Genomic DNA, 23,101 nt, shown 5'->3' with positions numbered 1-23,101 from the left:
CTGATGGTGGCCTCATTCGAGGCGGTACCGTTCGCCCAGTTCCACACCAGGGTGTTTCAGCGGCTCATCCTGTCCTCCTGGGACAAGTCCCGGGATTCACTGGACCTCAGGATTTCGCTGCCTCAGCCCGTTCGCGAGGCTCTCGCCTGGTGGATGATTCCGGACAACCTGTCGTCAGGGAAGTCGTTCCTGCCGGTGTCTTGGACGGTGATTACGACCGACGCCAGCCTCCGCGGTTGGGGAGGGGTCTTCGGTACTCGGACAGCCCAAGGTGTCTGGTCTCTGTCGGAGTCCAGACTACCCATCAATATCCTGGAGCTCCGGGCCATCTACCTCTCCCTTTGCCATTGGACCACCGATCTGCGGGGCCGTCCGGTCAGGATACAGTCGGACAACGCCACAGCGGTCGCCTACATCAATCACCAGGGGGGGACGCGCAGCGGACCGGTGATGGACGAGGCCGCGAGGATTCTGCAGTGGGCGGAAGCCCATGTCCCGATGGTCTCGGCGGTCTTCATCCCAGGCGTGGACAATTGGACGGCGGATTTCCTCAGCCGAACGACGGTGGATTCGGGGGAGTGGGCTCTCCACCCGGAGGTGTTCGAGGACCTTTGCCTCCGGTGGGGTCGCCCGGAAGTGGACCTAATGGCATCTCGGTTGAATCACAAACTCCCGTGCTTCCTGTCTCGCGCAAGGGATCCGATGGCCTACGACGTAGACGCACTCGTGGCACCGTGGGGCGACTTCAAGTTTCTGTATGTATTCCCGCCACTGCCGCTCCTACCGCGGATTCTTCGCAGAATCAGGATGGAGGGTGTTCAAACGCTCCTGATTGCCCCGGACTGGCCGCGCCGAGCTTGGTACTCGGAGCTCGTTCTGCTCCTGGGGGACGCGCCGTGGCCTCTTCCACTCAGGCCCGACCTGCTCTCGCAGGGCCCAGTCTTCCACCAGGGTTTACATACGCTGCGTTTGACGGCGTGGCTATTGAAACCTTCCTGCTGAAGAACAGGGGTTTCTCGGATGCGGTCGTTCGAACGATGATTAGGGCTCGGAAGCCCTCCTCGGCGAGGATCTACTATCGTACGTGGAGGTCGTTCTTGAAATTCTGTGAGGACAAGGACCTCCCCTCCAGGGAGTTTTTCCCTCCCTACGGTGTTGGCCTTTCTTCAAGCAGGTTTGGAGCTGGGTCTGTCCCTAAGTTCGCTGAAGGGCAGGTTTCGGCCCTTTCCATTTTTTTCCAGCGTACGCTGGCAGTGCTGGGGCCCGTCAAGACCTTCATGCAGGGTGTTGCGCACACCGCGGTTCCATATCGGCCGCCGTTACATTCCTGGGACCTGAATTTGGTGCTGGTGGCACTTCAGTCCGAGCCGTTTGAACCCCTGAGGGAAGTCTCCCTCCGCATGTTGTCGTGGAAGGTGGCATTCCTGGTTGCCATTACGTCCATCCGTCGGGTGTCGGAACTGGCGGCACTGTCGTGCAAGGAGCCTTTCTTGGTGTTCCATCAGGATAAGGTGGTGCTCCGGACGGTGCCGTCGTTTCTGCCGAAGGTGGTGTCGGCGTTCCATGTCAATGAGGACATTGTCCTCCCCTCGCTTTGCCCTAAACCTTCTCATCCTAGGGAAGTGGCGCTTCATCGTCTGGATGTGGTGCGGGCCTTACGGATCTACCTGGCCGCGGTAGCCTCCTTTCGGCGAGCGGACTCTCTGTTCCTAGTTCCGGAGGGTCCTCGGAAGGGTTTGGCGGCATCCAAGGTGGCGATTGCTCGGTGGATTAGATCGGCCATTCACGAGGCCTACCGCGCCAGAGGCAGGGGTCCTCCGCCTGGCGTCACGGCTCACTCGACCAGGGCGGTCGGGGCTTCTTGGGCACACTTTCACCACGCTTCGGCGTCTCAATTGTGTAAGGCAGCGACTTGGTCTTCGTTGCACACCTTCACCAAGTTCTACAAGGTGCATTCGTTCGCATCGGCGGATGCTGCTCTTGGCCGTAGGATCTTACAGGCCGCAGTGTAGTGGCTCGACTGTGGAGGTGAAGTCAGCGGTTTTCCCACCCTGGGGACTGCTTTAGGACGTCCCATGGTCCTGTGTCCCCCAATGATATGAGCGAGAAAATGAGATTTTTGTGAACTCACCTTGTAAAATCTCTTTCTCGCTTTATTCATTGGGGGACACAGCACCCACCCATTGTTGTTGGTTTCTACTGAGACCAGTGGTCCAAGTTACCGGTTGGGACTGAGGTCAGGTTCGGTTGTTTGGTTGGACTGTGGTCTTCCTGTTTTGTTTTGTTTCGGTATGTTTCTCCTACTGCTGAAGCACAAACTGATATGCTCTCTCCAGGCTGGAGGGGGTATAGCCTGCAGGGGAGGAGCAAACAGCTTTCAGCCTAGTGTCGCCTCCTAGTGGCAGCAGCAAGCTATACCCATGGTCCTGTGTCCCCCAATGAATAAAGCGAGAAAGAGATTTTACAAGGTGAGTTCACAAAAATCTCATTTTTCGGGTTCTGAGAGTCGGTACGAGAGCTCCTTCTCCCAGGCCACTAAAAAGGATAGCACTGGGGGTGTGGAAGAGAGTAACTCCTTGTAGAGAGTCGACAAGGGCTTCTTCGGGGGGATCGGCATATCTAGTTTCTTTTCCAACCAGGTGGATTCTTCCGTGCAGAAGGGAGGGAGTTTCAAAATCGCAATATCTTTGTGAAAGGCAGCAAGAGCCAAGAAGGATTGCTTTCGAACCTCAGGCAAGGCCCGAATCGTGTCCCATGCCAAGTCCCCACTCGCAGATACAACCTCCTGTAGTGTGTGGTTAGACAACTGATACCAAACACCTGAAGGGGCAGTGGTCTCGGGATGAACTAAGTTTTGTAATAAATGCAAAGGGAGGTGGGGACTTGGGAATCTCAGATCTTTAGATCTATAGAGTTTAGCCCATTCAACGAGCATGCCCTTCCAAATGGGGGAGGTAAAGGAATGCGAGGGCGTACAGCTACGGACCCCCCACAGGACGAGATAGTCTTTATATGTAACTAGGCCTCTCTCTAGAGCTGTGCATAGGTTTGGGGGGCTTCGGGAGAGAAGAGAGAAGCACCTATTCAGGTGCGTGGCAGTGTAATACAGGTGGACATCGGGAAGGCCGAAGCCACCAAACCTCTTTTCCCTCGTCAATGTGGAATAAGCTATCCTAGATGGTTTGTTCGTCCAGAGGAAATGGGAGAATCTCCGACGCAACTCTGTAAAGTACGAGCGCGGGAGCCATATGGGCAACGTCTGCAGCAGGTATAGGAGTTTGGGGACAATGAAGGTCTTGAGATAATTCTTCCTGCCTATCCATGAAATGAAGGGAAGTTTAACCGACTGTAGATGGGATTTAATTGAGTTGAGCATAGGGGTGTAATTAAGGCTGTAAAGGTCATTCAGATTCGCAGAGATGTGGATACCCAAAAATGTGATGTCCCGAGCGGCCCAAGTGAAGGGGGTGGAGCGTTTAAGCGACGCAACAAGAGCGGGTTTACAGGTGACATTCAGGGCAAGGGATTTGCTATAGTTGATCTTGAAATTGGAGACCCAACCAAATTCTTCAAATATAGAGTGTAGCCGGGGGAAGGATTTCTCAGGGTTGGTGGTCATAATAAGGAGGTCGTCAGCAAATGCCGCCGTGAGGTGAGTGTGGGAGGCTCTCTGGAGGCCTTCAATATCGGGATCTTGCCTGATTTTGCACAGGAGAGTTTCCATGACTATCACAAAAAGCGAGGGGGAGAGAGGGCAACCCTGCCTAGTGCCATTAGTAATGGCAAAGGCGGGTTAGAGAGTGCCGTTGACTTTGACCCTGGCAGAGGGGGCTGAGTACAGAGAGAGAATAGCGGAAATGAGTTGGTCAGGAAAGCCAAATTTCGACAGAGCCAGTGACATATACTGCCAGCTCACTCTGTCAAAAGCTTTCTCTGCATCAGTGCTCAGCAGAGCTAGCGGAGTAGAGGTAGACCGTGCCCAGTTCATGAGATGAAGGAGGCGAACAGTATTCTCATTACCCTGTCTGCCAGAGACAAAGCCAACTTGTTCTTTGTGAATAACATCCGGGAGAACTCTTTGAATCCGTTGAGCCAGGATCTTAGCCCACCATTTAATGTCCGTATTCAGTAGGGAGATAGGGCGGTAGCTGCCACATTGCAACGGGTCTTTATTCTCCTTATGAATAATGGTGATGTGGGCTGTAAGTGACTGGGCAGGGAGGTGGCCACCACCCAGGAGATAATTACATAGGGAGCTAAATTGAGGGGCTAGAACAGATTTAAAAGTTTTATAATAAGAGATGGTGAAACCATCAGGGCCGGGACTACGACCGGAGGGGATAGTGGCTAGAACTTTCAGGACTTCTGGGCCGGAGATGGGAGCTAATAGTTGGGAGGACTGATCCGGAGATATAGAGGGAAGCTGAAGGGAGGAGAGGAACCTGCTCGAGGCCTCCGCGATGGAACAGGGAGATGATCCAGGAGGGGCCGGGAGGTTGTAAAGGTCTTCGTAAAAGGCACAAATTGCTTTGGCTATGTCAGGGGTGGATTTAAGATGGTTGCCCGCAGCATCTTTGATTGCCGGAATGAAGGAGTCAGAAAATTGTTGTTTAGTTAGCGCCGCCATAAGTTTGTTCCCTCTGTCGCCATGTGCGTAAGATTTGAAGCGCGCACGAAGGAGTAACTTAGCCGAGGTAACGTTCAACATATCTTTTAATTGAGATCGCGCGACCGAAAGCTCCTCCGCAAGGCTTAACGCTTGGGATTGCTTATGGCTGAGCTCGAGGGTGGCGATACGGGATAGAAGGGTGGACATGGCCTGGGCTCTTTGTTTTTTAAGATGGGAGCCGAGAGCGATAAGCTCTCCACGGATCACGGCCTTGTGGGTTTCCCAGATTACAGCCGGGGAGGGAGGGGAGGGACCTGCGGTGTTAGTACTGAAGAACTCCTGGAGGGAGGTGGCTATCTTCTCAGATGACGCCTGGTCCTGGATGATGGTCTCATTGAGACGCCAGTTCCATTCCCGTGTAGGAAGAGTGGACAGCGAAACTGTCAGAAAGACGGGGGCATGGTCCGACAACGTGATGTTGCCTATTCGGGTGTTCACAATTTGTTTGACATGCTCAGAGGAGAGAAAGACATAGTCTAATCTGTGGTGTGAGGACTTGGCATGGGAGTAGAACGAGTAATCACGACCCGTGGGGTTCAGGGCACGCCAGGTGTCAATAACACCTAGTTTACGCAGAGCCACCTTCAGGCGTCTAAGACGGACATGAGTGATAGCCGATTTCCCCGAGGAGGAGTCCAGGAGCGGGTCTAGGGTCACATTAAAATCTCCCCCCAGAATTACCATACCCTGTTTGAATGCAGCAAGCGCAGCGAGGGTCTGAACCAGCCATGCAACCTGTCCCCTATTAGGCGCGTAAATATTAGCCAGTGTAACCGGTGTGCCTGCTATAGAGCCCTTCACAAATAAGTATCGGCCATCAGGATCCGAGGAGGAGGCTGCAACCGCAAAGGGTACTTGCTTGTGAATGGCAATACTGACACCCCGGCTAGCGGAGGTCTCCGCACTGTGGAACCACTGATTGAACTTTTTGGAAGGAAGATTAGGAATCTTACCTGCCCGGAAATGTGTTTCTTGAAAAAAGGCTATTGAGACTTTGTCTTTTTGTAGTAAGGAAATCACCTGGGATCTTTTGCACGGCTCGTTCAGGCCCCGGACATTAAGGGAGGAAACTATAAGAGAAGCCATTTTAAGTCAGTAGGAAAGCACATAGCAATCATAATCTGAGCGAACCAAGAAAGAGCATTAGGATGGGATAAGAGGACACAGAAGGGGAAACACATGAGGGCAAAAGAAGGGAGACAATAATGCAAACAGTAAATCATAATCACATAATGCAGAACTAAGAGCTCCACGGAGCGCCTGGGAATCAGAGGATCCTTTCTCATCACGGACTGGTGCCGGGATCCATCAGGCGGGGGGTCTCGTAGAGCTAGGAGAGGCCATGAAAAGGCCATCAGGTAACAAGGAAGTCAGTGATGGAAACATCGGCAAACAAGTCCCCTGTGCAGAGGGGGTGGGAGGGGAGAGGTAGATAACATTCAGGAAGGTGAAGTCCTCAGGGAGGTGAACAAAGGCCTGGATACATCCAGAAAGGCCATGTCAAAAGGCTAGACGGCTCCTATGCATGTCCTGAACAATATAACAGGAGAAAACCGTAACTTCCGGAGGTCCACTTCAGGAGAACACCCGAACTGTGAACGGCGAAAATGGTGGCCATCTTAGCAGAGAAGCTTCAGCGATGAGGAGAGCGACCCGTAGCAGCGGAGGCCTGAGAACTCTGACTGGGTCGGGATTTCTTCCCGGCAGGCACAAGGGACCAGGTGTCTGCGGTCGGAGGCGAGGGTACAGGATCTCCCTGGTCTGCCGGCATCCAGGACGGAATTTCAATCGGAGCGATACCCAGTGGGACCCAGGCCCCAGATAAGTCCTGAGGTGTGCGTATGGTGATCTGCCGTCCGTTTTTGATGACGGCCAAGCCAAAGGGGTACAGCCAGCGAAACTGGGTCCCGGAAGATTTAAGAACTTCAAGAAGCGGACGCAAAATACGTCTCTTTGCCAGCGTGGAAGGTGCCAAGTCCTGAAAGAACTGCAGCTGCGAGCCTTCATAGTCCAGGCGGTCCGCCTCTCTACTGGCTTTCAATAGAGCCGCAGTGTCCACAAAACTGAGGATACCGCAGACATCTCTCGGAGGGTCTGAAGCCTTTGGCTTGGGGCGAAGAGCGCGATGTATGCGTTCAATGACAATATTTGCTGCTCTTTCTGGATTTAAAAGATTCGCGAATATTTCTTTCGCGATTTTTTCAAGAACTTCCGATGCGAATATTTCAGGGAGGCCGCGGATGCGAATATTACGCCTACGGCTGCGATTCTCCTGATCTTCAATTCGCAGGAGGGCATCGTTAAGAAGATCTTTATGCGATCCGAGGGTGGAGCATGTTTCCTCACCGAAGCGAATAATCGCATCTTGCGAGTTTTCCAGCGCAGCGACTCTCTGGCCGATGGATCGGAGATCGGTCTTTATTTCAGTCAAGTCCTGCTTCAGGGGAGCCAGCGCAGAGTCCAGAATTTCGCGAAGGATCGCTTTTGAAAGGTTCGTTCCCCGCTTGCGATTTTTATATTCGGAAGCATCCGAAATACTTCCCGCTTCCGAAAATTCATCCGCATCGGAATGAAGAGAAGGAGCCGGCGCCATCTTGGGTGTCCCAGCAGCGGTGCCCTTGGCAGCTTTTCTCAGGAATTGCTCCATGTCAGGCTGTTTGGAGCGGCTCACAGGTGGGTCAGTAGGTTCCCTGGGGCGATCTCTCCCCACTTTGCCCATTTTAAGCTTCTGAAAGGTGCTATAAAAGGGGGTTTGTGCCGGTTAGGATGAGGAGCTCAGTCACCAGCAGCCATGCAGCTCAGCGGCCAAACTCCGCCCCCATAGTAGTTATATTCTTGTACATAGGAGACAGTATTATAGTAGTTATATTCTTGTACATAGGAGGCAGTATTATAGTAGTTATATTCTTGTACATAGGAGCAGTATTATAGTAGTTATATTCTTGTACATAGGAGACAGTATTATAGTAGTTATATTCTTGTACATAGGAGGCAGTATTATAGTAGTTATATTCTTGTACATAGGAGGCAGTATTATAGTAGTTATATCTTGTACATAGGAGGCAGTATGTTATATTCTTGTAACATAGGAGCAGTATTATAGTAGTTATATCTTTGTACATAGGAGCAGTATTATAGTAGTTATATACTTTGTAATAGGAGCAGTATTATAGTAGTATATTACTTGCTACATAGGAGCAGTAATATAGTAGTTACATTCTTGTACATAGGAGCAGTATTATAGTAGTTATATTCTTGTACATAGGAGGCAGTATTATAGTAGTTATATTCTTGTACATAGGGGCAGTATTATAGTAGTTATATTCTTGTACATAGGAAGCAGTATTATAGTAGTTATATTCTTGTACATAGGGGCAGTATTATAGTAGTTATATTCTTGTACATAGGGGGCAGTATTATAGTAGTTATATTCTTGTACATAGGGGGCAGTATTATAGTAGTTATATTCTCGTACATAAGAGGCAGTATTATAGAAGTTATATTCTTGTACATAGGAGCAGTATTATAGTAGTTATATTCTTGTACATAGGAGGCAGTATTATAGTAGTTATATTCTTGTACATAGGAGGCAGTATTATAGTAGTTATATTCTTGTACATAGGAGCAGTATTATAGTAGTTATATTCTTGTACATAGGAGCAGTATTATAGTAGTTATATTCTTGTACATAGGAGGCAGTATTAGTAGTTATATTCTTGTACATAGGAGCAGTATTATAGTAGTTATATTCTTGTACATAGGAGGCAGTATTATAGTAGTTATATTCTTGTACATAGGAGCAGTATTATAGTAGTTATATTCTTGTACATAGGAGGCAGTATTATAGTAGTTATATTCTTGTACATAGGGGCAGTATTATAGTAGTTATATTCTTGTACATAGGGGCAGTATTATAGTAGTTATATTCTTGTACATAGGAGGCAGTATTATAGTAGTTATATTCTTGTACATAGGAGGCAGTATTATAGTAGTTATATTCTTGTACATAGGAGGCAGTATTATAGTAGTTATATTCTTGTACATAGGAGCAGTATTATAGTAGTTATATTCTTGTACATAGGAGCAGTATTATAGTAGTTATATTCTTGTACATAGGAGGCAGTATTATAGTAGTTATATTCTTGTACATAGGAGCAGTATTATAGTAGTTATATTCTTGTACATAGGAGCAGTATTATAGTAGTTATATTCTTGTACATAGGGGCAGTATTATAGTAGTTATATTCTCGTACATAAGGAGGCAGTATTATAGTAGTTATATTCTTGTACATAGGAGCAGTATTATAGTAGTTATATTCTTGTACATAGGAGGCAGTATTATAGTAGTTATATTCTTGTACATAGGAGGCAGTATTATAGTAGTTATATTCTTGTACATAGGAGCAGTATTATAGTAGTTATATTCTTGTACATAGGAGGCAGTATTATAGTAGTTATATTCTTGTACATAGGAGGCAGTATTATAGTAGTTATATTCTTGTACATAGGAGCAGTATTATAGTAGTTATATTCTTGTACATAGGAGCAGTATTATAGTAGTTATATTCTTGTACATAGGAGCAGTATTATAGTAGTTATATTCTTGTACATAGGAGGCAGTATTAACGTATTTATTCTTGTACATAGGAGCAGTATTATAGTAGTTATATTCTTGTACATAGGAGCAGTATTATAGTAGTTATATTCTTGTACATAGGAGCAGTATTATAGTAGTTATATTCTTGTACATAGGAGCAGTATTATAGTAGTTATATTCTTGTACATAGGAGGCAGTATTATAGTAGTTATATTCTTGTACATAGGAGGCAGTATTATAGTAGTTATATTCTTGTACATAGGAGCAGTATTATAGTAGTTATATTCTTGTACATAGGAGCAGTATTATAGTAGTTATATTCTTGTACATAGGGGCAGTATTATAGTAGTTATATTCTTGTACATAGGAGCAGTATTATAGTAGTTATATTCTTGTACATAGGAGCAGTATTATAGTAGTTATATTCTTGTACCTAGGAGCAGTATTATAGTAGTTATATTCTTGTACAGGGGAATCGCATACACAATTCCCTGGATGAGGCTGCTGCCAGGACACCGCGCGGGCCCGGACGTGTGTCACATTGGCGCATGCGTGAGATTGCAGCGCACTGCAAAAAAATAAAGCCGAGGAGATGAGTGAATAATTAGCAGCTGGACGGCGCTGGGCACCAGGATAAGGGGCGCGGCTGAGCTTGGCCAGAGGGACAGCCCCTTGGGTACCTTATGAAGGTAATTGGCATATAAATAAAAGCGATTTTTATCAAAAATGGAAGGACAGGTGGGGGTAAAACTAGTATATTTTTATTTAGATAAAGGAGACTGATATGATATGAATAGCTCTGTATCAAAAATTTGTCTGACAGAATCCCTGTGTTGTTGTGTTTCTTCCTCTTTTTATCTGATACATTGCAGTATACACTCTGTATTATACAGCTGTTTGGAGACTTCCCCTGTAAATCCTTTGTTTGCTCCCTGTACATTTGTAACTTTTCCTTATTCTCATAACTCTTTGGCGTTGGAGGATTTCGCGCTGATCCCCGCCCTCCTCCCGTGTTATTGTGTTTGTCGACTCCTGACTGCGCGTCTTTTCGAAGGCGTCCTGTGATCCCCGGCTGTAATTATTCTGCTTGTCGTTGGCTTCAGTTGTTTGTACACAGGAGCTGAACAGATTGTTCACGTCAGGAACGCTCCTGCAATAATAGCAGCCATTATTATCGCCTCTGTGACTCTGAATGTGTTCATTTGCAAAGGTTCTTCACCCGAGGACCGTGTCACTTCAGCAGTGAACTGGTTAAACTTCCCCTGAAGCATGAAACAAGTCGTCAATTCTTGGGAAAGCTGGGTGGCAGCCAGTGTTTGATATTTGTTATAACTAACGATCTGCGTTGTATTTCAGGTCAGTGCAGGCATCTCGCAGGAAGAAGGAAAGTCGGAAGAAGATGACGAGATATCTGCTCATAGGTCTGGCCACGGTGGGCGGAGGGACGGTTATAGGTGAGGGTCATAATGCTCCGCCATCTTGTCGTTACATGACCTTGTTACTTCCTGTGACGCCTCTCGCCTATTCTACCTCCAAACACAGGTTTGACCGGGGGACTAGCAGCTCCGCTTGTAGCCGCGGGAGCCGCCACCATCATTGGAAGCGCTGGGGCTGCTGCTCTGGGGTCCACCGCTGGCATTGCTATCATGGCGTCTCTCTTTGGGGCAGCGGGAGCCGGGTTGACAGGTCAGTGGCAATCATCGAAGAAGTGATCAGACTGAGAGACAGGCCCATGGATGCTACAGTCATGGTATCCTATGTAAAATATTGAAATGAATGCCCCCCCAGATTTAAAGAGGTTTTACAAGATTTTTGAACTGATGACGTATCCTATTGGATATCTGATCAGTGGGGGTCCGACATCCGGGACCCTCGCCGATCAGCTGTTCAAGAAGGCACCGGAGCTCGCGTTAGCGCTGCTGCCATCTTGCAGCTTTGCCTAGGTGATGTGACATCACGTTCATTCATCGGTCACATGGGCTAGGCGCAGCTCACCCTTATTGAAGTGTATGAGGCTGAACTGCGATACCAAGCACGGCCACTATACAATGTATGGCGCTGTGCTCTGTAAGCTGAGAGAAGGCTGTGGCGCTACTGTGAGCCCCGGCGTCTTCTCAAACAGCTGATTGTGGGGGTCCTGATTTTTGGACCACCGATAGGTCATCAGTTAAAAAAATCCCAGAAAACCATTTTAAGGCTCTTTATCTGTTAGTTATTTGATTAATCTGATTCTCACACGATGCCATTCTCTTTGTCTCAGGGTATAAGATGAAGAAACGTGTTGGAGCCATAGAGGAGTTTGAGTTTTTACCACTGACTGGTGGGTTTCAGCTCCACATATGCATCGCCATCACTGGGTGGCTCTCCACTGGAAAATATGGTGAGCGCTGTTTTTTTTTGACAGTGCAGCATCTGGACGAGATAGGTGGACCCTATGTAATGTCTTAATATCCTGATTAGGGAGTTTTGCTGCCCCGTGGCAGAGTCTGCTGCACTCTACTGAACAGTACTGCCTGGCATGGGAGTCTAAATACCTCAGGGAGCTCGGAAACGCACTGGATACCTTACTCAATGGTTTGGTGAATATTGTGGCGCAGGAAGCACTGAAATACACCATCTTATCAGGTAAGGGCCACACTGTGTCTGCAACTGGCCAAATAAAATGGGATGTTGGAGTTTCTGTGTACATATTCTGTACTGATCCTGAGTTACCTCCTGTATTAACACATCCTGTATTATGCTCCAGAGCTGCACTCACTATTCTGCTGGTGGAGTCACTGTGTACATACATTACATTACTTATCCTGTACTGATCCCAAATTACATCCTGTATTATACTCCAGAGCTGCACTCGCTATTCTGCTGGTGCAGTCACTGTGTACATACAGTACAGACCAAAAGTTTGGACACACCTTCTCATTCAAAGAGTTTTCTTTATTTTCATGACTATGAAAATTGTAGATTCACACTGAAGGCATCAAAACTATGAATTAACACATGTGGAATTATATACATAACAAAAAAGTGTGAAACAACTGAAAATATGTCATATTCTAGGTTCTTCAAAGTAGCCACCTTTTGCTTTGATTACTGCTTTGCACACTCTTGGCATTCTCTTGATGAGCTTCAAGAGGTAGTCACCTGAAATGGTTTTCACTTCACAGGTGTGCCCTGTCAGGTTTAATAAGTGGGATTTCTTGCCTTATAAATGGGGTTGGGACCATCAGTTGCGTTGTGGAGAAGTCAGGTGGATACACAGCTGATAGTCCTACTGAATAGACTGTTAGAATTTGTATTATGGCAAGAAAAAAGCAGCTAAGTAAAGAAAAACGAGTGGCCATCATTACTTTAAGAAATGAAGGTCAGTCAGTCCGAAAAATTGGGAAAACTTTGAAAGTGTCCCCAAGTGCAGTCACAAAAACCATCAAGCGCTACAAAGAAACTGGCTCACATGCGGACCGCCCCAGGAAAGGAAGACCAAGAGTCACCTCTGCTGCGGAGGATAAGTTCATCCGAGTCACCAGCCTCAGAAATCGCAGGTTAACAGCAGCTCAGATTAGAGACCAGGTCAATGCCACACAGAGTTCTAGCAGCAGACACATCTCTAGAACAACTGTTAAGAGGAGACTGTGTGAATCAGGCCTTCATGGTAGAATATCTGCTAGGAAACCACTGCTAAGGACAGGCAACAAGCAGAAGAGACTTGTTTGGGCTAAAGAACACAAGGAATGGACATTAGACCAGTGGAAATCTGTGCTTTGGTCTGATGAGTCCAAATTTGAGATCTTTGGTTCCAACCACCGTGTCTTTGTGCGACGCAGAAAAGGTGAACGGATGGACTCTACATGCCTGGTTCCCACCGTGAAGCATGGAGGAGGAGGTGTGATGGTGTGGGGGTGCTTTGCTGGTGACACTGTTGGGGATTTATTCAAAATTGAAGGCATACTGAACCAGCATGGCTACCACAGCATCTTGCAGCGGCATGCTATTCCATCCGGTTTGCGTTTAGTTGGACCATCATTTATTTTTCAACAGGACAATGACCCCAAACACACCTCCAGGCTGTGTAAGGGCTATTTGACCATGAAGGAGAGTGATGGGGTGCTGCGCCAGATGACCTGGCCTCCACAGTCACCGGACCTGAACCCAATCGAGATGGTTTGGGGTGAGCTGGACCGCAGAGTGAAGGCAAAAGGGCCAACAAGTGCTAAGCATCTCTGGGAACTCCTTCAAGACTGTTGGAAGACCATTTCAGGTGACTACCTCTTGAAGCTCATCAAGAGAATGCCAAGAGTGTGCAAAGCAGTAATCAAAGCAAAAGGTGGCTACTTTGAAGAACCTAGAATATGACATATTTTCAGTTGTTTCACACTTTTTTGTTATGTATATAATTCCACATGTGTTAATTCATAGTTTTGATGCCTTCAGTGTGAATCTACAATTTTCATAGTCATGAAAATAAAGAAAACTCTTTGAATGAGAAGGTGTGTCCAAACTTTTGGTCTGTACTGTACATTACATTACTTATCCTGTACTGATCCTGACTTACACCCTGTATTATACTCCAGAGCTGCACTCACTATTCTGCTGGTGGAGTCACTGTGTACATACATTACTTATCCTGTACTGATCCTGATTACATCCTGTATTATACTCCAGAGCTGCACTCACTATTCTGCTGGTGCAGTCACTGTGTACATACATTACATTACTTATCCTGTACTGATCCTGAGTTACATCCTGTATTATACTCCAGAGCTGCACTCACTATTCTGCTGGTGCAGTCACTGTGTACATACATTACATTACTTATCCTGTACTGATCCTGATTACAGCCTGTATTCTGCCTTGTCTCCAGGCATAGTGACAGCCCTTACATGGCCGGCCTCCCTCATCACTGTGGCCAGCGTCATTGATAACCCCTGGGGTGTGTGTCTCAGTCGGTCTGCTGAAATAGGAAAACATCTGGCACATATACTGCTGAGAAGGCAGCAGGTGAGGAGGGGCAGGAGAAGACGTGGGTCTGTGTAGTCAGGGAGTGACCCGGAGCGAAGGATCCTTCGAGGCATCCGGTGGTTTTCTATTTTATTCGTCGGTCTCTTTCATATGTTTTTCCTACATCTTGCAGTCTCTTTCATATGTTGTTCCTACATCTTGCAGTCTCTTTCATATGTTTTCCCTATATCTTGCAGTCTCTTTTGTATCTTTCCCCCCACATCTTGCAGTCTCTTTTCATATGTTTTCCCTGCATCTTGCAGTCTCTTTCGTATCTTTTCCCCCACATCTTGCAGTCTCTTTCATATGTTTCCCCCCCATCTTGCAGTCTCTTTCTCACTTGCTGCTTTGTCTGTTTCTCTCTGTCGGTCTCTTATGTGCTTTGGGCTTTTGTAAGACAGAAAGTTCCCCATGGCCACAAGGCACTCTCGGCTCAGCCAAGTCTGCCTGTGCTTAATGTAAACAAAAGGATTGGACATGTTTAAATCCATCGGCCCGATCCCAGTCTGACCAGACATCTTATGTCGGGGGGGCCCCCCATACACATTAAATGATTGGCTGCTTCTGCCTAAATTGGGGGTTACTGTCCCTTCCTCGCCTACCTCCTCTGCTGTCTCTTTTATCACCTGTCATCCCGTACTCCCTCTCTTTCTCTCTCCTCCCTCCTCCTTTGTGCATTTCTCTCCGGTTGTCTCTTTCATTATGTCTCGTATTACTGCTGTCTTTCTGTTGGGCGGGGGGCATGTAGCCCTCCGTGGTCCTGCCAGCACCGTGCACACTGCAGTACATGTCTCTCTATGCAGATACACGCGGGAAGGCCTGATGAATCACTGCCTGTATGAGGGGGGTCACGCACTTGCAGTTGGGGGGGGGGGGCTGCTTCTTCCAACATCTTGCACACACTTGATTTCATTTCTTGACAGCCGTCTCTTTAATGACCATATGTCCTCTTAGCTGAAAAGCGATGATCGCAGTGCGGAGTGCGGATTAAACGCGGCTACTTCATCACGCCACTTATGCTCAGCAGCAGCCTGGCACGTCTCCGCTATTCTCTGTGTAGGCACTTAGTCAGGCACAGCTGTGTGGGTGGCAGCGATAGGGCCCCGGAGTCACCTCGGGGTGGGGTGTGCCCGTGATCACTTTATTCATCCGTAGTGAGGCAGAACCACCAGGGTCATAGAAATTGAGGAAATTCGCACTTTTTCATCTCCAAGGGCTATGCAGAAGTTTATTCTGCAACGTCATTATAATTTAAGTTCTGATTTCTCACCATTTTTAAGAGCTCTGAAAGCTGTCAGTGAATAGAAAAATTAACATTTGCATCCAGAGGCTTAAAGGGCATCTGTCAGCAGTTTTGTCCCTATGACACTGGCTGACCTGTTACATGTGCGCTTGGCAGCTGAAGGCATCTGTGTTGGTCCCATGTTCCTATGTGCCCGTATTGCTGAGAAATATGATGTTGTATTATATGCAAATGAGCCTCTAGGAGCAACGGGGGCGTTACCATTACACCTAGAGGCTCTGCTCTCTCTATTTTGACAGGATCAGGCAGTGTAAAAGTGATCACGTCTGGCCCTGTCAATCAAGGTGCAGAGGACGCGGCAGTTGCAGAGAGGGCGGATCCTCTAGGTGTAATGGCAACGCCCCCATTGCTCTTAAAGGCTCATTCACATGTATTAAAATATCGCACCATTCTGGGGATGACTAATACTTTAAATATTTTTATATTTTCATAGTACGGGCATTTTTGCACGTGGCGATGCCCATGATGTTAATTTTATAAATTATTTATGTATTTTTATTTTAAAAATTTAAGTGGGCTAGAAAACTATCACAAGCAATAATTAGATTTGCTCCGTAGACTCCAGTGCATTAGCATTGCACAGTGTTCCTATAGCGTCTGGCCATAGGCAGGCTTACCATAGGAACTTGTGTGCTGCAGCCCTGTACTACCGTCCTTCGCTCACTTGCGGGGCACGGAGGAGACCGAGGATGTCAATCACCTTTACAAGGGCGTGCCAAACGGTGAGAGGTGCTGCAGCAACGCCCCACTATTTGCATATTATAAAAGTCATTATTTAGCGCGAACGGCGGCAGGCAGGGAGATATAAGTCATACAGGTATCGCTAATCTCAGCCAGGTACGTAACGATTTTTCTGATGACAGAAACCCTTTAATAAACGCCCGGCTGCTTAGTCTCTGATGCTTCCCACCAGTTTTTCTTTACTGTGCTGCCGAGATGTGGCGCCCACTTCCCACACGATAGTCGTAGCCAATCGCTATAAATCCCCATGTGTCATGGAATAAAGAAGCTGTAAAAATAATTTTACTTGCCTAGGAAATAAAAAAAGTTCTGGCCGGTCTGCCATCACACGTGCGTCATTTTCCTAAAAGTTCAGAATGCTCTGGTCATTAAAGGGGTTCTCCGGATGTGATATTCTTAATAACCCATGCTCAGAATCGGTCATCAGTATGATAGGTGGGACTCAGATTCCCAGTGTTGCTGTTGAGAAGCTTTTTGAAGACTGGTGATATCACGTCTAGAGATGAGTGAATTTCATATTTTGAAATTCGTTTGCGATTAGTTTACTGGTAAAAGCAGAATTACGTTATGGATTCCGTTACCACGGACCATAACGCAATTCTATGACGGGTGCCTTTAGAGGCATTCCGTTATTTATTCCGTCATATTAGAAGTCTATGGCCTGCATAACAGATCCGCCCCCCCCCCCCCCCTTCAGTTTAGTACTTCATAAATGTGAATGATGGGTGCAGTTGTCAATCACCACATTGACAGTAACACGGTTGTTCTGGTCTTTCAGGGACGGCGGCCGGTCACACTTATCGGCTTCAGCCTGGGGGCTCGGGTCATATACTTCTGTCTGCAGGAGCTGGCACAGGAGGCAGGTAAGAGCCACAGTCATCCGAGGAGCCACCCCGGAAAGCTGGGTGACTGTCCCTTTTGAGTTCTGTAATGGTGATCATTTTGGGTTATCACCCAGCTCTCCTAGGACCCAGCTTACATAGCACTGTATATCTAGGTAGATTTGTCATTCCGGAGTCTAGCAAAGCTGAGTGACAGTGCTGAGGCAGCCATATTGGTTGTCACCCAGCTTTGCCAGAAACAGATATGCTGTTCCATAAGTATTAGTGATGTAGGACATTACTATGGAATAGTGCAAAAACCTTCGGCACTCCAGCTGTTGTGAAAGAACAACTCCCAGCATGCAAACATGCTCGGCTCTTCTACTAACTCCCATGGAAGTAAATGAAGCATTCTGGGAGTTGTAGTTTCAGAACAGCAGGAGTGCCGGAGGTTGCTGATCCCTGGAATAGTAAATGGAAAAGCTGGATTATATCCCCTTGGCAGGTGCTGAAGGGATCATTGAGGACGTTGTGCTGCTGGGAGCCCCCGTAGAAGGCGATGTGAAAAAATGGAAGCTGTTCACACGCGTTGTAGCCGGTCGGATCATCAATGGCTACTGCAGGTAGACCCTATGACATTACCTCCCCCCCGGCATGCTTATATGAGTGTGTATAGATATACTATATACCTTATAATCAATAAAGAGATGTATCCCAGCTCACCATAAAATCCCTCTGCACCGAACAGGACAGACTTTGTCGTATACACAGAAGGAAAAGTTCCAGCATCCGGGATAAAAAGTTGCCAACTTCTTTATTAAACTTCGGTTACAATCCAATTAAACAGACAAGATCTCCCTCCACCGCTCGGTTACATGTTTCAGACCAGCCAGGTTCTTACTCCTAACCTGAGGGGTGGCTTGGCTTTCAGGGTAAAATAGCCCAAATCCTCCAATAGTACATAAAAAGAGGAGAGGATGGCGAAGGTGGATGAATTGGAGGACAAAGGCTTAACCCATAGAAAGCCAAACCGCCCAACCAACCAGTTGTAAGATACATCATTTAACGCCCACGTGTGTTGACTTAAAATGTGAACTGCAGCAGCGAAAGGTTGCAGTAATCTACATCGATGCAATGGAGAAAGCAATATAAACGGTCAATGCTAAAATGAGCTAACAAACTCCATAGAAATCACATACATCAACTGTAGAGAAACCGCCCAGTGGGAACGTCCCCTCTGCATCCCCATGCAGAAAACCCTTTAAAAACTCAGCAACATGCTAACAAATGATTAAAAAGGCTCAGCATTGTAAATCAGCAAAAACAGGAAGAAAAAGACAATCTGGAAACCAGGAAAAATAAGAGGAAAAAAAATAAAAATGTTTTTTTATATTTTTTATATATATAACCAAAAAACAAACCAAACATAATACCATTATTGATTCTACTCAGAAATATTCTGTTCAATGCTGATACAAATACATGAGCTCTTTTCTAAGATTGAGTCCCATAGGATGCCGTGTTTTCAACTTAAAAATCCAGTATGCCTCCCGCAGATATCTCCTCCCCATGGCGGGATGAGCACTTTTTTCAAAGGCAGATGTACGCAGACTGTTCTTCTACCATGTTCATTGATTGAATGATTGGCTGCACTAGATACGCCAGTAACTAGGGGGTTAGTGATGTAAGTGCTCCCGGAATCCAGCCTTGAACTTCCTACTTGTGCTACCAATATACATTTTATCGCAGGCAATGCCCTCGGTAATATAGATTACCCCCTCTGTGCTGCAGATAATATATCTTCGTATCGGAAAGCTCTCTGAATGGGAAGAATCCTCAAATACTCTGCTCTGTTGGGCAAACTTACAGGTTTTACGCCTTGATATTTTAACCACGTGTCCCATGTAGACTTGTATGTGACTACTGATGGAGACAACCTGCTGCCTAAGGTAACAGATCTTCTGGGTACAATTCAGCAGCCACCCCTGAGGATATCCTGCCCAATACTGTCCTGATACAGAATCGGTAGGCACCTGCGAACTGCCTGTTCTATTGGGAACATTGCTTACTGTAAGTAGTCACCAGAGTGGGTCTATTTTGTTCCAATTTCCTGTTTGCCCCCGATGTTCTAGTTTGCGATCCAAAGAGGATATCCCTTCTATTTTTGTTGCATGCAATATTATAAGCTCTGGATACCATCCAGTGGGCATAGCCTCTTTGTTTTAAACCACTCCCTATAACCTGGCATTCCCTCTGGAATGAGTCCTCCGTGCTGCAATTTCTACGTGCCCCCTATACATTCCCCCACCGGTATGGCTTTTATTGTGTGTCTAGAATGATGACCGGTAGCTTTCAAAATGGTATTGCCAGAGATGTCTTTACGATAAGTCTCTGTACAAATACACTCATTCACAACCCCAGTCAGCTTCAAATCCAAAAAGCACATAGTGCATACGTCCATAGGCTGGGTGAACCTCAGGGAATAAAAAACAACACGGCAAGGATAAAGCAAGAGGGACGCGGCAAGTGAGTTTTAACTCCTCAGAAACGGATAGTTCCGAAATTACTAGTGACAAGAGTCGGCGGAAGATTGTGAGGTGGAGTCCCAGGAACAACCAAAGACACTTGTGAGATCTTCGTATTATAGGAAACCAAAAATCAAACAAAGTATGGCAAACAACCAAAAAAAGACGGAGGAGGAAAACCACACACAATGACAACCAGGCAACAACCGAAATAATTAGGGAAGGGTCAGACCAGTGTTCACAGGATGTAGTCAATTTATCGCAAGCCTCTCTGACACAGGAACAATTACCGTATTTTTCGCTATATAAGACGCACCCGATAATAAGACGCACCCCAGATTTTAGAGTAGGAAAATAAGAAAAAAATATTTTTCATCAGACCTCATATCAGCCCACTCAGAGCCTTATCAGACCTCAGATTAGCCCATAAGACCCCCATCAGGCCTCAGATTAGCCCATCAGACCCCCATCAGGCCTCAGAGTAGCCCATTAGACCTCGGATTAGCCCATCAGACCCCCATCAGGCCTCAGATTAGCCCATCAGACCCCCCAGGGAGACCTATTTTCAGCAGATGGAAGAATTGTTGTTGGATGTCTCCACTTACAAGAAGCTAGGGAGTAACCACTTGGTCAATTACCAGAAGGAATGTTTCATCATTCTGGACAAGGGGAGAACACAAGGTTTTTTAAATCGTAATGAATATGATTTCCCGGCAGTGAAGACGCCCACAACTCCAATCATCCATGCCCTCCCTAAGATACATAAAAAAGTCTATCCACCCCCACGTAGACCAATAGTGTCCGGTATTGGATCACTGTTGGAAAGAATAGGGGAGTGATTGGAAGCAGTAGAATATTATTTGCACAGATATAGCAGCCATTCGTGGAGCATACTGACTACATTTGTAGAGGTTACGTCTTTTCTTTTAAAACATCATTATTTTTTGCTTTGATTCCAAATTTATTTGTGTATCCTTGGGAGCGAGATTTTCACCGTCTTCGCGTATTGGGAAGAACAATTAATTTTTTCTGTGGCCAATGATTTTTCTGGGCACGTTGTCTGGTATGGCAGATACATTGACGATGTGCCTGCCGTACCAGACTTTGTAAACTCTGTGAACAACAATCCATATTCCCTGAGGTTCACCCAGCCTATGGACGTATGCGCTATGTGCTTTTGAAGCTGACTGGGGTTGTGAATGAGTGTATTTGTACAGAGACTTATCGTAAAGACATATCTGGCAATACCATTTTGAAAGCTACCGGTCATCATTCTAGACACACAATAAAAGCCATACCGGTGGGGGAATGTATAGGGGCACGTAGAAATTGCAGCATGAAGGACTCATTCCAGAGGGAATGCCAGGTTATAGGGAGTGGTTTAAAACAAAGAGGCTATGCCCACTGGATGGTATCCAGAGCTTATATAATATTGCATGCAACAATAATAGAAGGGATATCCTCTTTGGATCACAAACTAGAACATCGGGGGTAAACAGGAAATTGGAACAAAATAGACCCACTCTGGTGACTACTTACAGTAAGCAATGTTCCCAATAGAACAGGCAGTTCGCAGGTGCCTACCGATTCTGTATCAGGACAGTATTGGGCAGGATATCCTCAGGGGTGGCTGCAGAATTGTACCCAGAAGATCTGTTACCTTAGGCAGCAGGTTGTCTCCATCAGTAGTCACATACAAGTCTACATGGGACACGTGGTTAAAATATCAAGGTGTAAAACCTGTAAGTTTGCCCAACAGAGCAGAGTATTTGAGGATTCTTCCCATTCAGAGAGCTTTCCGATACGAAGATATATTATCTGCAGCACAGAGGGGGTAATCTATATTACCGAGGGCATTGCCTGCGATAAAATGTATATTGGTAGCACAAGTAGGAAGTTCAAGGCTGGATTCCGGGAGCACTTACATCACTAACCCCCTAGTTACTGGCGTATCTAGTGCAGCCAATCATTCAATCAATGAACATGGTAGAAGAACAGTCTGCGTACATCTGCCTTTGAAAAAAGTGCTCATCCCGCCATGGGGAGGAGATATCTGCGGGAGGCATACTGGATTTTTAAGTTGAAAACACGGCATCCTATGGGACTCAATCTTAGAAGAGAGCTCATGTATTTGTATCAGCATTGAACAGAATATTTCTGAGTAGAATCAATAATGTTATTATGTTTGGTTTGTTTTTTGGTTATATATATATTTAAAAATGTAACACCCTAACAATTTTTTTTTCTATTCTTTTTCTTCCTGTTTTTGCTGATTTACAATGCTAAGCCTTTTTTAATAATTTGTTAGCATGTTGCTGAGCTTTTAAAGGGTTTTCTGCATGGGGATGCAGAGGGGACGTTCCCACTGGGCGGTTTCTCTACAGTTGATGTATGTGATTTCTATGGAGTTTGTTAGCTCTTTTTAGCACTGACCATTTATATTGCTTTCTCCATTGCATCGATGTAGATTACTGCAACCTTTTGCTCCTGCAGTTCACTTTTTTAGTCAACACACGTGGGTGTTAAATGATGTATCTTACAAATGGTTGGTTGGGTGGTTTGGCTTTCTATGGGTTAAGCCTTTGTCCTCCAATTCATTAACCTCCCCCCCCCCCACCCTAACCCCCCCCCCCCCCCCCCACCCTAACCCCACCCCCCCCCCCCCCCCTGTCTTCACTTTCTATCCCCTCCTTTTTTATGTTCTATTGGAGGATTTGGGCTATTTTACCCCGAAAGCCAAGCCACACCTCAGGTTATGAGTGAGAACCTGGCTGGTTCGAAACATGTTAACCAAGCGGTGGAGGGAGATCATGTCTGTTTAATTGGATTGTAACCGAAGTTTAATAAAGAAGTTGGCAACTTTTTACCCTGGATGCTGGAACTTTTTCTTCTGTGTATATACCTTGTACATATGTGAGTGTGTGTATAGATATACTATATACCAGGGGTGGCCAACCTTACAGACACAAAGAGCCAAAAAAACAACAACGTATGACTACCAGGAGCCACAAGCTATACATTTACACACAAGTCACCGTATTTTTCACCCTACAAGATGCACTTAGGTTTTAACAAAGAGAGATAAGAGAAATTTTATTTCTCGCCCAGTTTCCTTGGGGGACACAGAAGACCTTGGGTATAGCTCATCTCCCTAGGAGGCGTGACACTAAGAAAAAACTGTTAAGCCCCTCCTCCACAGCTATACCCTCAGCCTGGAGAGAGAGACTGCCAGTTTTAGCTTAGTGTCCAAGGAGGCAAGACACTCCCTGCTCTGCAGGGCTGTTTTCTCCTTGTTTAAATTTTGATTTTTACTTTTTTTCTTTTCTTTTGTTCCAGACAATCAGGGACAACAGAGTCGCACTAGACCTCTCTGTTTCTCCCGGGGTTGAGCTGCGCCAGTGCCGGCATCCGCACTGCTGCCTCCCCCACAGAAGGCAAGGTGGACCAGGG

The 23,101-nt window shown here is 46.3% G+C and overlaps 1 protein-coding gene across 2 annotated transcripts in view; it reads left to right on the top strand.

The window, feature by feature from the left end:
* The window catches only part of TMCO4 (transmembrane and coiled-coil domains 4), a 77,405-nt gene that overhangs the window by 31,829 nt on the left and 22,475 nt on the right, over positions 1-23,101 (top strand). For both annotated transcript variants that reach the window (XM_044282493.1, XM_044282494.1), the window contains exons 6-12: positions 10,623-10,720; positions 10,809-10,952; positions 11,527-11,646; positions 11,727-11,891; positions 14,125-14,261; positions 17,084-17,168; positions 17,632-17,749. In XM_044282493.1, coding sequence (XP_044138428.1) covers positions 10,623-10,720; positions 10,809-10,952; positions 11,527-11,646; positions 11,727-11,891; positions 14,125-14,261; positions 17,084-17,168; positions 17,632-17,749 — 867 coding nt within the window. The remainder of the gene's footprint in view (positions 1-10,622; positions 10,721-10,808; positions 10,953-11,526; positions 11,647-11,726; positions 11,892-14,124; positions 14,262-17,083; positions 17,169-17,631; positions 17,750-23,101) is intronic.

Source organism: Bufo gargarizans, chromosome 2 (assembly GCF_014858855.1).
Source record: "Bufo gargarizans isolate SCDJY-AF-19 chromosome 2, ASM1485885v1, whole genome shotgun sequence".
Taxonomy (NCBI): Eukaryota; Metazoa; Chordata; class Amphibia; order Anura; family Bufonidae; genus Bufo; species Bufo gargarizans.
The sequence above is the reverse complement of the archived record's forward strand: the minus strand, read 5'-3'. Positions and strand labels throughout refer to the sequence as shown.